Source organism: Triturus cristatus, chromosome 1_1, assembly GCF_964204655.1.
Source record: "Triturus cristatus chromosome 1_1, aTriCri1.1, whole genome shotgun sequence".
Taxonomy (NCBI): domain Eukaryota; kingdom Metazoa; phylum Chordata; class Amphibia; order Caudata; family Salamandridae; genus Triturus; species Triturus cristatus.
In genome coordinates this window covers 1,156,468,253-1,156,484,540 of record NC_140579.1, presented here as the reverse complement: position 1 = coordinate 1,156,484,540, position 16,288 = coordinate 1,156,468,253, and the positions used below count along the sequence as shown (strand labels likewise).

At 47.3% G+C, this 16,288-nt stretch overlaps 1 protein-coding gene across 3 annotated transcripts in view; it reads right to left on the bottom strand.

Annotated features, from left to right (window-relative positions):
- Positions 1–288: 288 nt before the first annotated feature.
- Positions 289–16,288, bottom strand: part of LOC146871775 (striatin-interacting protein 1) — a 513,622-nt gene continuing 497,622 nt past the window's right edge. For all 3 annotated transcript variants that reach the window (XM_085651361.1, XM_085651345.1, XM_085651354.1), the window contains exons 15-21: positions 14,585–14,682; positions 10,081–10,207; positions 9,550–9,650; positions 8,397–8,463; positions 8,161–8,265; positions 7,084–7,288; positions 289–847 (exon numbers count right to left, since the gene is read on the bottom strand). In XM_085651361.1, the coding sequence (XP_085507487.1) occupies positions 600–847; positions 7,084–7,288; positions 8,161–8,265; positions 8,397–8,463; positions 9,550–9,650; positions 10,081–10,207; positions 14,585–14,682 (951 nt within the window). In that variant the 3' untranslated portion in view covers positions 289–599. The remainder of the gene's footprint in view (positions 848–7,083; positions 7,289–8,160; positions 8,266–8,396; positions 8,464–9,549; positions 9,651–10,080; positions 10,208–14,584; positions 14,683–16,288) is intronic.

The following is a 16,288-nucleotide window of genomic DNA, read 5'->3' as shown; positions in this document are numbered from 1 at the left end:
CACCCACCTTCGCTCTGGAGTGTGGCAGGCTCCTTTACACTATTGTAAGCAACTTTTACCTCCACGTATGCAAACTTTTGCAGTTTGTTGAAACACTCCTTACCGGCTCCATTTAAAATATAATATTAATGCACATTAATCTGGCCCTTGCAGCAGTCGAAAGAGCTGTGACATCACAAATGGCACTGGCTTCGCCAAAACATAACACGATTAAAAGGCGCTTTCCAGGCAAACTGACAATAAGCCTCTTGGTCTTAATTTTGTTTATGCAAATATTTCTCACAAATACGTTAAAAACCCAGATTTTTTAATAGACACAGAACGCTGATATTACATAGAAGAATACGTCGGGAAGGAGAATGGCCAAATTTGTATGCAGCACTCCATGTTAGTTACACTCAAACTGCTCCCACCGTCCCTCAGAGGGAGGCATGTTCCATATATATTTGGGGGTAATGGCCATCTTCACCAGCTTAAGATGCCATCTCTGCCATGTCCATCAGATGAAATGGTAGAAGAGGTGGAACACTGCAGAGTCTGTTCTAAGTCCAACTGGCCCTCAGCTCTGCTTCCCAGTCCCCTGTAGTAAATTGGAGCCACTATTGCAGCAGTTCTTCCCACGAAATGGGCTTCGAGAAGACTTCCCTCTCCAGCCACAAGTCATAGTTCATCTGGAAGTCCTCAGGGAGTTCCACTCGCTGGCCCAGCACACTCTGCAGACAGTTGTCAACTGGCATAAAGTCAGGATTGCTTTGAGCTCGGTCATATCTCCTTGTGTTAAATCGCTCGATGTTGGCCCTAAGCGCACATTCCTCCGCTTGGAAATCCCAAGGACGGGCATCCAGATCTGAAATAGGGAAAGAAGGTAGATGAGTGATATGGATAGAACATAAGGTTTTTATAATCTCCACACTCCTGTTTCTCACACTACAGACAGACACTCTACTGATCGAACACAAACACTTTCCATTCTCACACTCCTCCACAGCTTTTCTCCTGCCTCACTACCAGTACACTGCCTATTCAACATGCCATGCTGACTGCTCGTAGATCATTAATGCTGTCCTACTACAAATTCGCTCTCAATGTTTCATTCTCTCGCGTTGCACTCCCCAGATGTTTTTGAGTGTCAGCTCTTCCAGCAAGTGTTATTCCGAAGTTTTGCTACATTCTACATGCATCGTTTGCACCCCAAAAGCCTCTTTCCTTCCCTGCGTGCTTTGTCCTAAGAATGCCATCTTGTATGCCATTGTAATATCTCCCATGCACCTCATTTCTGCAGCCCCCCCTGTAATCCCTGAATATTGTTACATACATAGCCTAATGTATGCCACCATTCCTTTAGGCCGCTGTTTTGGCATATGCTCTTTTAGAGGCCGCTTTAGAAGAACGTATAGTTTCTTACCGGTCGGTTTAGTTTTGCAGCTTGAAGACTTTCTGGATTCACAATGCTGTGCAATACTCCGCCATCTAGTGGTTGGGTCCGGAATTGTAGTCTCTTTTCTCTCTTTATTTTCGTGGCCCAGGTCGGCGTCGACATACCACCATTTGGTGTCCTTCGTGACGTCGACGCGCTTCCTCCGGAAGCTCCCACCTTTGGTCGCCGTCTTCGGATTCTTTTTTTCTTGTCTTGTGTTATTCTTGGTTTCCCCCTTATTTTCTAAAGTCTTGTTCATTTTTAATTCCTTTCCTCCTGTCTCATCTTTCTGGCGGAGGAGGGTGGGTTCGCTAGTGAATCCAGAAAGTCTTCAAGCTGCAAAACTACACAGACAGGTAAGAAACTATACGTTTTGCAGCGTGAATCTTTCTGGATTCACTATGCTGTGCATAGACTTTGTAGCGGTTTGTCCTTATTGTGGTGGCTGGGTGGAAGATGAGCACTGGATACTGAATATGTGTTGTAAGACCTTCTGTCCCACTTGCGCTTCTTTGTTCATTTGGGGATCCACACAATAGTGCTTAGTGAACGTGTGCACTGAAGACCATGTTGCAGCTTGGCAAATGTCTTGAATTGGTGTGTTGACCAGAAACGCAATATTGTTGCTCCTTTCTTCCTCATCGAGTGAGCATAAGCTGCTCCTTGTAACAGTTGCCCTGCTTGTTTGTGGCATAATTGTATGGTTTGTGCAATCCGTCGTGCAATGGTATTTTAGGTAATTTGTCGCCCCCAAAAACTGCTTGCGAAGGAAACAGTTGTTTTGTCTTTCTGCACTCCTTTGTCCTCTCTATATAGTGCATCACCGCCCTCCTGGCGTCCAGTGTGTGCAGCGCCCTCTCTGTGCTTGTGGTTGGTTTTTGGCAAAAAACTAGGTATTTGGATGGTTTGGTTGATGTGGAACCGAGACACCACCTTTGGCATGAAGTGTGGGTCTGTACTCATCACAATCCTATCACTGTGAATGTGCAGGTAGGGCTCTTGAAGTGTTAGCGCCTGCAACTCACTTACTCTTTATAGTGATGTGATAGCCACTAAGAAGGCCGTCTTTAGCGTGAGCATGTGCAGTGTAGCCTTGTGCATCGGCTCAAATGGTGCTTTCATCAATTGGGTCAGCACTACATTGAGGTTCCATGCTGGTGCTGGCATTCTGTTTGGAGGTGCAATCCTCTTTGCTCCTTCTAGAAATCTTTTACTACTTGTGAGGTGAAGAAACGTTTCCCCGTTTCTCCTCTTGTTTAAGCCACAATCGCCGCTAAGTGTACCCTTAGGGATGTGTAGCTGAGTTTGCTTTGTAGTAGATGTGTTAAGTATTTTAGTAGTGTTGACTCCCGTGTGATCTTTCTTTGCAGTTTCTCTCTAATGCACCATTCTGAGAATCTTTTCCACTTTGCTACGTAGCATTTCCTTGTGGTAGGCCTTCTTGCCTCCCTGAGCACTGCCATTGTGTTCACCGGTAGTTTGAGGTGTGCAAACTCTAGGTCCTCAGGAGCCATGCCGCCAGGCTGAGGCTTTCTGGCTCTGGGTGGAGCACCCTTCCGTTCTGCATTGTGAACAGGTCCCTTCGTCTTAGGAATCTGTGTGCTGGTGCCTGCGCAATCTCCACTATTTGTGAGAACCATGACTGTCTGGCACACTGAGGTGCTATTAGTATCAGTGACATGCTGCTGATCCTGCATTTGCTGAGTACCCTGTGTATCAGTGGTATCGGGGGAAAAGCGTATGCAAATGTCTTTGACCAACTTATCCATAGTGCATTCCCTTGTGACCGATGGTCTGGTTGTCTGGATGCGAAGTGTTGGCATTTTGCATTTTGGTGTGTTGCAAATAGGTCTATCTGCGGTGTACCCCACTTCCGGAATACTTTCTGTAATTCCTGTTGATTGATCTCCCATTCGTGGGATGCTGACGTCTGCCTGCTGAGTCTGTCTGCTTCCACGTTGCCCTTCCCTGGGAGATGTATTGCTAGTAGGTCTATCCTCGGTGAAATGGCCCATGTCCATATCTCCTGTGCTAGCCTCAATAGCGCTACCGACTGTGTTCCTCCTTGTTTGTTGATGTAGAACATGGTTGTGGTGTTGTCTGTTTGGATTAACACCCTGTTTCCATACAGCTCCTTCTGAAATCCTTTTAAGGCTAGGAACACTGTTTTCAGTTCCAGGTAATCGGTGTGCTTGAACGCATCCTGTTGCGACCATAGCCCCCTCACCTTGAGCTTGTTCATGTGCGCGCCCCACCCCAGCTGGGAGGCATCCGTCGTGATGGTCACTGTTGGAGCTGGTTGTGTGAATGGTTTCCCTGTCATATGTTTTGTTAGTTCCACCACGCTATTTCCTGATGCACTGCATGTGTGACAACCACTAGATCTTCCCAGCTCCCAGTTGCCTGTGACCATTACTGCTGTATCCATTCCTGGGATGGCCTCATGTGTAGTCGAATGATATGGAGTAGGTGAATGCATGACTCCATCATTCCCATCAGCTTGCTCACTGTCAGAATTTGCCCCTTGCGGTAATGACGTGTTTCCTTCAGTATCGCTAATGTTCTCTTCCTGCTGGGGAACACTTTGACCTGTATGTTGTCGATCTCTGCCCCTAAGAAATTCTTGATTTGTTCTGGTTTTGTTGACGATTTCTCCCAAAGGATCGAGAAACCCAGTCTTGTCAGTGTTAGCATGACCTGCTGGATGTGTAGTTTGCATTGTCTGTATGAACTTGTCTCACTCTTGGTGCGGATTTCAGGCCGAATGCCCGTACTGTGAACTGGTAGTGGCTTTGGTTGATCACAAACCTTAGCAGGCGCCTGTGTTTGTAGTTGATGGGGATGTGTAAGTATGCGACCTTTAAATCTATAGTAGCCATGAAATCCCCTTGTTGTATTTGTTGTATTAAAGCTTGTAGGGAAGTCATCTTGAACCTTTGAGTTCTTATGAATTTGTTCAGGAACCTTAGATCTTGGATAGGTCTTAGTGTTTCGTCCACCTTTGGCACCAGGAAGTAAGTTAAGTAAACCCCTTTGTTCCTTTGGTTTTGCGGTACCACCTCTATTGCCTCCTTGCTGAGCAGTTCTTGTGCCTCTAGCTGCAAGAGTGAGAGCTCCTTTGCTGAGTGTGCCTTGCTTCTTGGTTTTCAGCTCGGAGGCTGTTTTTCTAACTCTCTACAGTATCCGTATTGTATGATGTTTAGTATCTATTTGTCCGATGTGACCTTCCTTCATTCCTGGATGAAGTCTCTTATTCTTCCCCCTACCGGTGTTGGGTGTTCAAGGTACTGCTTGTCGTTGAACGTTCGGCTGCAGTTCTTTATGTCTATCCGCCCACCCCGAGGTGTTGCTAGGGTGGGGGCCTGTTCCATGGTGGAGTCACTTGGATGAGGGCTGCTGGCCTCCTCTTCGTGTTTGTCCTCTTCAGTTTCCATGCCCTCGAAAGGACTGTTCCCGGGGCTGGTACTGCCAGTTCTGCTGCTGCTGTACCTGCTGCTGCTGGCCTTGGTTGTTACCTTGGTAGCCTTGCTGGAATGTTTGGTGCGATGTGGTAGGCACGTTGCCTCCCCTACCACCCGGCCTTCTCGTGGGTGTGCTTCTTCTCATTCCTCTGAACTGCAACGCTCCCATGGACCTTGCTGTTTCGTGGTCCTTCTTGAGTTGCGTCAACTGGCGTGCCGTACAGTTGCTCTCCATTAAAAGGTGTATTTAGGATGTTGCTTTGCACCTCTGGCTTGAATCCCGAAATTCTGAGCCATGCCTGTCTTCTCTCGGTCACTCCTATCATCATTAGCCTGCTTGATGTTTCTGCAGCATCCAATGCCGATTTTAGGCATGTGCTCGCCATGTTCTTCCCTTCTTCTACCAGGTGAGCTGCTCTTTGTTGGTACTGGTCTGGTAGATGCTTTAGCAGCTGCCCCACTTCATCCCAGTGCTGGTATGCGTGCCCGTTGATCAGGGCATTTGAGTTTGCGATGCGCCAATGTATAGCCACATTTCGCTCCACCTTTCTCCCTGTGAGATCCATGCTACTACTTTCCTTGTCTGGAGGTGGTCCGGCATTAGTGGGTACATTGGCCCTCTTCCTAGCCGTAGCTGCAATTATGGAGTCGGCTGGCACTGACCCTTGGATGTATGAAGGGTCCTTTGAAGAATGTTTGTACTTCTTCTCAATTCTAGGGGTCACAGCTTTGCATACTGCTGGCTCCTTAAAGGCCTCTCTTCCTTGATCCAGCACACTAGGGAGCATGAGCAGGAATTGTCTCCTGTTGAGGCAGCAGAGTCTCCAGGAGGAAACATGCCTTTGGCTTCTCCTCCATTTTCACTCCATAGGTCTGTGCAGCCTTCTGTATGACCATGTTGTAGACCCCTGTGTTGTCTGGTGGCGAGGGCCTCGAAGGGGAAGTGTCTACCCCTTGTTCCGGCGATTCGGCGTTGAGATCTTGCCATTCCATGTCTTATGCCTCCGGGGACGTCGAGTCCCGGTAGGATTGCAGATCTTCGTCGCCTTCTCCCTCGAAATAGTAGTCCTGGTCTCCCAGTTCCTCAACTGGTTCGGGCATTTTCGTCGGTTCCGCGTATTGGCTCATCTTCTCATCGAAGTCCTTTTTCCTCTGCAGGATGCTCGCCGTTTCGGCCTCGAGCCTCTTCTTCTCGGCTGCATGTTCGGCATCGATGGTTGGAGCGCTTCTCTTCGGGGCCATCAACGATGCCGGCTTTTCTTTCCTCGGCGCCGAGGTGTCCTTTTCGAGGGCAACCTTCGACGATCTTTGTTTTTCGAGGGCTTTTGCCGATTGGGAGTCCTTTTAGAAGGATCCGCTCGGCTGACTGTCCCTGGTAGCTGTTGCTTTCGTCGAGTGTTTTGGCGGCAGAGCTCCCTTCGAGGACTTCGCTTCACTTCTACGAGTGTCGCTCAGGGCTTTAGCTTCACCCTTTCGAGTGTCGCTCCAGTGTTTAGGGGTCGATGACTCACTTACCTCCTTCGATGTCTTCTAATGGACCTCGATGACCGTGCAGTCCTTGGTCCTTCGGCAAGGTTGTCCTCCTCTCCACTGGAGAGGCCCAAGTCTCGGAGCGATGGTGGTGGCCCCTGCATGCTGTGGTTGCAAAGTGGATGTTGATCCTTCTGGGCGTACTTGTGGTGGCAATTGTTGCAAAATTTGAACGGTGTACTGTCCATCCTCGCGCTCAGGGAGCCCCCTGCAAGCGCATTCTCCGTCGAACATCGAGGTTTAGGTCGTAAGCCACCTTCCTCGTTGCTCCGGTTACCTGACCTGTAATGCGGTGTAGCTGGAAAGTTGATTCCCATCGATTTTCTGTGATTTTCCTCGATTCCTCTTCTAAAACTCTGGAACTCTTCGGTAACGATCCAGACCCAACAGCGGAAAAAAGAATCTGAAGATGGCGACCAATGGTGGGAGCTTCCGGAGGAAGCGCGTCAACGTCACGAAGGACACCAAATGGTAGTATGTCGACGCCCACCTGGGCCACGAAAAAAAAAAGAGAAAACTGACTACAATTCCGGACCCAACCACTAGATGGCGGAATAATGCACAGCATAGTGAATCCAGAAAGATTCACACTGCAAAAGTACATAACCAATAACAAAACGTATTCATGTAGATCCCGCTCTCTCCGCATGCGGACTCTGGCTGAAGAACTCGTACCATTCCCATACGCCCAGTCATCATTGAGCCTGTGCCGCACTTTCTGATAAATGGCGGACATCGTTTTCATGTTGCTCTTCCTCCACTGTCGGCCCAAGTATTTGGTCTGCACCTTAAGTAGTTTCAAGACATAAAGCTGCATCATCGCTTGCTTCACCTTTAGGGCTCGCTTAAGAATTGGAGCTGACTTGAAAACAACCAACATCTGCAAGACACAATGAGCCTCATGAGTCACAGCAAGATGGCACAAAAACATGTCTTCTGGCATCAAAACCCCCAACCCATCCTCATGAGCAAGAGGCAGCTGAAAAGGTTACTGGCAGGTGCCTGTATAAGCAAATGGATGCCCCAAATTCGCCACATGGAGAAAAGGTTTGTAAATTTGGGAGAAGACTTCACATTGACTCAGAATAAACTAAATTGGGGTCTTCAACCTTTTTTTTATAATAAGAGCTTTACATGTACAGTGAAAATCACCACAAGCTCCTACTATTAATTTAGTGGTAATAATTACCACATCAGACAAGATTAGAGGCCACCACATGCAAGATTACCAGTAGTGATCACTCCAGTGCATTGGACAGGGTTGCAAGCAGTAATGTAATTAAAAAAGGCTTTATCTATTTGGAATTCCGCTAACATTGGCAATACATGACAGACATAGGTGCAATGCCACTGGCTCTACATTAATATTAATAGATCTCTCCATAGACGCATGATGTTCCACTCAAATATCAGTTTTAAATTTATCTTGGAAATGCAACCATTTTTCTTCAAAAACCAACTCTAGAGTTCCGACAACCACACATTTTTTGTCTCAAATATACATGTTTCAATTTTGGGATACATATGTTAATTCAACCAGGCAAAGGCCTCTAATTTAGAAGATTGGGCTTCACACAGGAGAGATACTTACAAGTAGCTAGAAAGCTACCAGTAGCTCATGAGCTACCTACTCGAAGAAGCCTGAACTGGATACTTTCCCACTGCATTGGGAGAAGATAATAGCATGCACACAACACATTTATGAGCTCACTAAACCACAACACCATGCTTCTAGGGTTATGCTTTGATCACCATTGTTCTAGAGTGCTTCCATTTTGTCAACTTGTTTAGTATCCTCAGGAGATTGATGCAGGAGAAGAGGTTCCTCCAACAGAACTGGTTGTTATCACCAGCTTCCTGTCAAGTAAAAAAGTCACAAAGAGGGAGGTTATTCAAGGGTGATAATGTCAAAAGCAAGGACAGCAGGGAAAACAGGAGTTATACAGTATAGGAAAGGAGCAGCACTCCCATCCAATCAAGATTCTCACCAGGCTCTCTGCTGTTAGCTCTGGCAATTCATGTATCACACAGTATGGGTAATCCAAGACGGAAATGCTAATGGAGAAAGAAACACAAACAACTGTTAAGATTATGGAGAAAGAAGCAGAATCAACTGTGAGAATAACCAAACTGAATTAACAATGGTCCAGCCCTCCCGTACACTGTGAAAACCAAGATGCACATGCTTCGTCTGAACACACTCAAAGACAGGGTCTTGTAATCCCAGAAATGGGGATTAGATGTTTACCATGCTTTTTCAAGGTCTGGGAGCTTACTATTCTACAGAATTAGATCACCTTGAATCAACAATACACACCTCACCAGCATCCCAATACTGAGGATGTACAACAGAACTGCTGCACTTTCCCACCTTGTGTTGCCCACTGCCAAAGAGGAACTGACAACAGCCGGACACCAACAACCAAGGTAGACGCTTACAGCTCTTACACAGTGTGCACCTCAGAAGAAAAATGACACTTGTAAGCATAATTTTGCAGCTTGAGACTATTCTAGATTAAAATGCTGCCCGTTAGTCCTCAAACATAGCAGCTGGGCTTGCAGCACCCGTTCATTCTTTGTATCTCACAATTATATTGCACACCTTCCATGTGCTCCATTATAAATTGTAATCTGTAGATCAATTGTTTATTGTTCACCAAACCCCAAACCAGACATCAGTAGTTGTTGACAGTAACTTCATATAACTTTTTCATGGCAGTGCTCCAGGCTAAGATCACATGTTCTTGTACGAACTGCATCCCAGACAATGTATCCCCAAACCAGAACAGTTGTTCATGCCATTGTACAGCACATTTCTGGAAGTGCACCACTTAGCAGGTCAGTTTATTATAGCAGTGCCCTACACAAAATTACCTGTACTTGGTAATGCCCTGATCCTTTGCCATAACCTATTCCTGACAGATCACAAGTATTTGTCAGACACGTCGTTGCGTTTACCCATAGACCAGATGTTCATGGCAGTGCCCTCATCTTAAATCACATGCACTTGGTATGGATTCACTATTGAGCCAGACCATCTTTTCTTGGTGATGCCACACCTTTACGCACACAGCGCCTCTCAAGCCGGTGCACCTAGATCACCTTTTCTGACCACACCACGCTCCTACCCCCCCAGATTACCTGTTCTTCGCTGTGATATATGACATGATGTTCTGATTGAAGAATTTCAGTATTAACGGAATGCAGTTTGCAAATACCAGATGTTGGGCAGTGTATTCAAACTAAAGGGAGAGAGAAAAAAAACACCAAATGTAATAGCAACTGGCGGTGACCGCACCAGTCATAGCATAAACACCAAACAATACCCTTTGAAGTACCCAAGAGCACAGGCCCTAATAGCAATGGTGGGAGATGCTGCAATTGTCACATAAAAAAAAAACATCTATGTCAGCGCCCGGTTGAGGCTACACTTGTCACAGCATTAGCAAGAGTCCACACTATTGCAGTGCCAGGTGAGGCTGCACCAGACAAAGGCTACACAAGACTTCCCGCATTGCAGCATATGCAACAGACTACATCAATCACAGTATTAAAGAGTACCAATAGCCATAGAGCACCCAGTTAAGGACTTAGGAGAAAATAGTTAGGGGGCTCCCCACTGTTGGCAGACTGGGGGGTAAGCAGCTGATAGCAATAAGTCTCATGGCTTACCTGGTACACATGGTTTAGCTTAAAGTGCTTAAGAAGCAGTAGAAGAACAGCTGAAATTGCCTTTACAATAATTTCTTTGTGCCGATTGACATCTACCCCGAGTTTCATGCTCTGCAGCACTGTGGTACTGAAAAACAAACAAAGCAAGCAAACCATGGGATGGAAATAGATTGCACCCTACAACAGTACTTAAAGGAAACAGAACTCAAACGTTGATACTGAATCCAAATAACACTCCAAACTACAAAGTGAAAAAACAGCATTAGAAACCTCTTAAACCCAGCTCTGGGATTGCGATTGTCAGATTCCATCACCCAGACACAATCAAGCATTGTCTCCAGCTTCAAAGTTATTCCTACTCCAACCCTGTAGAGTGGCTTGGCTCCTTCTCTGGAGAAGCAACCAGAATGTTACTGAGCTGCTTGGCAGTGTTTAGGTCTCACCTAGCGTTGCTGCGCACATGCGCAGCTCGCTCGGCGAGATTTAATGCAGATTAGAAAAGGGCTTTAAGCCCTGCCCCTTATTTCCATTAGCTGGCATCACCGTTTATGCTAAACGGTGGCCAGCCATTGGAAATAAGCTATCTGTGTTGCCTCCCTTTGACTTTTTCTGCCGGCCCACTTGGACTGGCTAGCCTGCTTTGCGACTGTCATAAGCGATTTCTTATCTTTATGGGGCCATGTGTTTCTAACACATGGCCCCATAAAGACAAGAGATCGAGGCTTGTTTACTACAGCAGGCAGAACGACGTGCACACCCAGGACAAAGGTGGCAGGAGCCATTCTAAGAAACCTTAAACAGCACGGTCGTGCATCTATTAGGAGGACGGAAAACATGGAGCAGCACTGGAGAATTTTAAAAAAGTGCCACTAAGGGGCTGCATGAAAAAACAATGTTGCCGTTTTTAAGAAATCACATTAGACTAGTCTCGTGTACAGTGTGCCTCCCCGTGCGTGGACTGGTTTACTTTGTTTTTGTATATTTTGTAAATGCTTTACCAGTTGCATCACATGAACTGTAATGCAAAACACCAACTACCAGAATGCATCAGTAAATGCCATGACTGTCCGTGGCCTGACACATGACAGGTGACACTTTGGAGCACACGGTGAAATCTTTAAGGTTCCCCCGAAAATATACGGCCTATTTATTTTTTTTTTTTTTAATCGCAAAGTTTTCAAACTTCCTTTTATATTGATAAAGTTCTTGTTTCGCATTTTTTAGAGTCGTTTTTTGTAATGTCCCTTTTAAAGAGCGAAGAGGGGGGGCGGTGAAGGCGGGTCACGGGCCCCCACCGCGCTCGGCGCTGCTGTGCTGGCCGCTACTGGGCTGGGGGAGGCAGCGCTGACGTCCAGGCTCCGGAGCCTGCCCCTAAGTCCCGGTCCACCTCACCCCGACCCGGCCCAGAACTTCAGACCGCAACGGGCCGGGCTGCATCAGATGGGCCACCTCTCTCGGGAGCCTCATCATCGGGACTCTTGCACAAAGACCGCCTTGTCTGCACCATGCCATTAGAGAGCAAACCACAGAGGAAGCACCATCAAAAGCAGACATGGGAGCACCGACGCCTCCTGCTCAATGGACTGTCCCACTCGACTTTTGTGGTTTTTTAAAGTAGCCCTGTTTGGAATGTTACATTGTGTCCGGGGGGGATCGCTCTGAACTCCAGAGAGCACTGGATTATTGGAGGAAAGGCTTGCGTCTTTATCCGCAGGCTCAACAAACACTCTTGGTTGGAGTAACGAATGGGGTGGAGGAAATTTGGAGTGAGTGTTTGGCACGCGGTCCAGGGTTGTTGCGCGCATTTAACTTGATGTATATACAAAAACTGCATACAATCAGCGCTTCGGTTGTGGAAGGCTCTCACTCTCCCCTATATCCCCTCCCAACCCCGTTTTCTCCGTAGACACACATATGAGAGTCCTTTCGAAGAAAGATTTGTTTACCCAATTTACAAGATGTGGTCGTTTAAAAACTATTGCTTCCCCTCCCTCAGCCGGGCAGGTGTGCTCACCTGTATGGTGCTGCCGCCGACACCTCCGAGTGTCACACTGCTTCTAATCAGGGTTTGTTTATGTCTGCGGAGACGCTGAAAGCATCACTCCTCCCGTCTCTCTCCTCCTGCAGGGCCCGGGCAGCAAAGCGCCTGGATTATCGGGTTTATTATTAAAAAAAAGAAAAAATTGATATAGCGCGCGCCCTACTTATGCTTAACAAATAATGTTGTTGTGACAGGTTACGTGGACGGTAACTACATATGCCCAGGCAGTCCCTCACCCAGCTAGGGCAACAATAATATACTACAGTGGGACGCTACAGTGGTGTTGTAGCAATGTTGTCCCATTAGAGCAACAATACCTATTTCTGGGTAGGAAAGGGAGACACAAATTAGGTACTTCTGCCTGTGGTACATTACCAGTTGACCTACCCATTAACAGGACTGGGAAGTTAGGACTGACAGCAGGAGCTAGGTGGGGGCTTCAACAAGCAAGGGCACAAGCCTGCAGGGCCAAGGTCAAGGGACAGCAGGCTTGTCCTTGTCAATCGGACAGCGCCAACAAGCTGCTCTAAGACAGCGTGGCGCTACACAGACACAATAAGCACGTTTGTTTTGGGTGTAGGGGTGGAGTTTGCCATGGAAGATTCCAAGCTTAGACCTTGCAGAAAAAGAATGTTCACTGGTTAGTTTTAGAGTTGCTTGGGCTTTAGTGAGCTGACACTTGCATGAGGAACCGGTTTCTTTTTTAAGGCAGCTCTGAGTGTTTATGAACGTGCTTAAGAAGCAATCTGTGTAAATACTGCAGGCCTCAGGAGCCAGTGTTTGCTGGACTGATTCCGCCCAGCATCCTTCCAAGGTTGTATGTAACAGCTGGGTGACAGTATTCGCTTGAGGCCCCTAACTCGGGGGTCTGTGAAGGTGCAGAGACAAGAGGCACATGCTCGGAGAAGGTGTTTCATATCTGTTTCTGAAGCCATGCCCTGGCAGGCCAAACAAAGCACTGGAGCCGCCTTCCTGCAGGAAGTGTATAAAATACCTGCGTTCAGGTCCCGCCAGAAGTCCAGATGGCCGGTGTGGGCAAAGCAGAGGAAGTTTCCGGGGCCTCCCAAGGATGCGTTGAGCCCCTGCCGCCCCTTCCGCCGGTGCAGCATGAAACCCTATCCCCCCTGGTGGTGCCTGCGCTGCGCGCCCTGTGCGAGTCTGTGCAGAGCCATTCACGGCAGAGTGGCCAGAGTGGTTTCAGAGACCAGGGCGCCGTGCCAGAGGGCGCCTGGCTCGGCACCGCCTCTCCCTCCACCCCCTTCACGACACAAAGAGCACCGCTCGCACATCTGAGCAGATCAAACACACAACCTTGCAAACATAGGTATGCACGCACCCTCACATCACTCACTGGCAGGATACGGGAAATGGTGTTCATCAAATCACGCCCCCCTTTCTCAGCCTTATGATTCCCCTCCACAGCTGGAGTCCAAGGCTCCACTTACAGACCTCTATGTGGCCTCGTCACCTCCTTTATCTTCAACTACTACTCGCCAATGGCATGCGAGTCATACTTGGAATCCATCGGATCTTGGGTCCTGCGCCACACGCAGTTGTCCATTGGACGCCTAAGCTAACTACGTCATAAAGGGAGATGCCAGCATGCTGTAAAACTACCACCATTCACTTACTTCGCTAAAACTCTTGGCACAACACCAAACCTTTCAAACCAAGAAAGGAATTTTGGGTCTTTATGGACGTTAATACCTCCTGTGCCACAAGTTAATTCAAGTCACTAAAATGGTCTTTTAATGTAACTTAATCCATATGTCGAATTTTCTTGCTCCTAAGTTTCCCTCACTGCAAGGCAACCCCAAACTCTACTTATCCTGCCTTTCACCACCCCTTCAGTCATTCCACTTCAGGGCTGTGAGCAGGCGCATTACTGGTAAAGCTGAGTGCATCTCCAACATTCAGCCATTCACGACTCCTTCATAGTTCAGATGGCTAAGGTATGGAATTTGATCCCTCATAAAATAAGACTTCTAGGAAACTATCTTGAATTGCGTGTAGCATTAAATAACTGGCACATCGAACTCACATATTTGTATCGTAGAGAACACTCCTTGAACAAGCATTGACATAGCCATTAGGTCTCGCCTTTGGGTCCTTAAGTGTTTAGCCATGCAACAGTTGATGTTGTTGCACCAAGGATATTATGCTGCATAACTAAATACTTATAAGGTCCCAAAGGCGAGACCTATTGGCTATGCCAATGCTTGTTAAACTATGCCACACACCACAATGGTTCAAGGACTACTTTAGGTTCAATATGAACTCCAGAGGGACACCTTCCTATCACTACATTTGGACAGAATGTTCGTAACATCCTGTCTCTATTTAAAGCCATGCAATAGAATCCAATGCCATCCACAGGGTGAGTGTGGAACTAGTCCATTCACTGTAACTGCTTCCACACCAACTCTCACATATCCCAATATCCCACATATAGCCCGCACTTACGGCATTTCCTCAGGGAGCACATCAGCCAGAATGTTAATGGAGTCTGTCTTTGCTTTAGAGGTGGGAGCTGCAGCCAGAAGAATCTTCAGTAGGGCAATCTGGGGAGGGTTACAGGGTGGGAAAAAAATTATGATGGGTTCCATAATTTTAGTTGTCCACAAATGGCTGGAGATTGCTTGTGCAAGCAGGCAGACAGGAAACGCTTCTAAAAATAAGATTTCTACTATTTTAAGAATGTTTGTGCACCCTCAGCAAGACAAAGCCCCGTCCCCACCCTTCGGACACGAGCCATCTCCACCCAGTTCCGATGTGTTATTTTTCTGACATACAAGCCTATAGCAGGGCATATCCAAAATGAGGCGTTGGTGAGGCAGGTGTTGTTAGGCAGGCAGGCAGACAGACAGATTAAGAGTCACCATAGTTTTTCTTACTCTGTCCGCCTGCTCTCCTTCCTTTCCAACTTGCTAGGAATCAGATTACACAATATAAAACTCTGGGATGGGGCGATGTTTGTAAATGGCCATGCTTAAAAGAAATGCCTTCCATGCTGCATCCTTCTCTAATGCTGCATATTACCAAGAAGATGGTTCAATAAGTTAGGTCTAAAGTAAATATGGACATATTTGAAAGGTAATTGTTGGAAGCTGGCTCTTTATGTGATATATCATAAATCCGATCTATCATCTAAAGAGTCCAGAGGTTCCCCCTGAGTGGACAGGGGCTTGTTAAGCAATCCCAAAGTGATCTGTTAAGGAGTAGTATGTTTGAGCAGCCTTAGGCTTAACATTCAGTGTCCTCTCTCTTCTTAGGTCATCAGGATCTCCTTCTCTGGTGCCAGGGGGTACCCGATATGCTGAGTTTAGGGGGTCAGGGGAGTGTAAGGTTGTTGCCGATGGGCTATGACAACTCTCTGTGCGAAGTAGGTATGTTCCTGTACCCGAATTCCTAAGTATGCTATCACAAAGATGTCTACTTTTGAAAAATCATGTCCACCTCACTGTAGCCCACCTCAGGGGTGGTACTAGCTTGGAGGAGGCACGCTTACCAGACTAGCTGATTTCCCCACCTGTCCAGGTGCCAATGGGGCCCTGAACAAAGGGAAAGGGGGGGGGGGGGATTCCTGTCCTGTGAGGAGAACCAGATCTGCATTCCAAAAGGTGGCAGCTCTTTGAAGCTTGCCGACCTAGGGAAGCTAATCAGCAGGTCATCCGGAGAGCAAAAGGCTCTCATCCTAGGAGGCCAGAACAGTGTTTCATGGTAGCAGGCTGGCAGAGACCAGTCAGCAAGTGCACCAGAGGCCGGAAGGTTTTCACCCTGGGTGCATGTATTGGTAAATCCATCACTGGAATCAGTATGGGTTTACCAATAGGCGATGCTTGACACCAAATATCCCTATCTTCAGTGAAGCCATCATGTAACCAGGGAACTCTTTCACCAGTGTCCAGCACGTGTTTTAAAATGGCATTCCTGATCACTTGTGGTAGTAAAAGAACCGACCAGCAGAGGGGCATATCTGCACATGCAAGTATTCCCTCACATGTAATATTATGCACCCTGCCTTCTGGCTGTCAGGCCTGCTGTAGGGGTGACTTACAAATATTACATGCCGTGTTAGGGGACATGGCACACAGGGAGGTATGATATGTCGCGTTTTCACTTTTATCAAGACACTCAGCCTGCAATGGCAACCTTGCATGTGCTTGG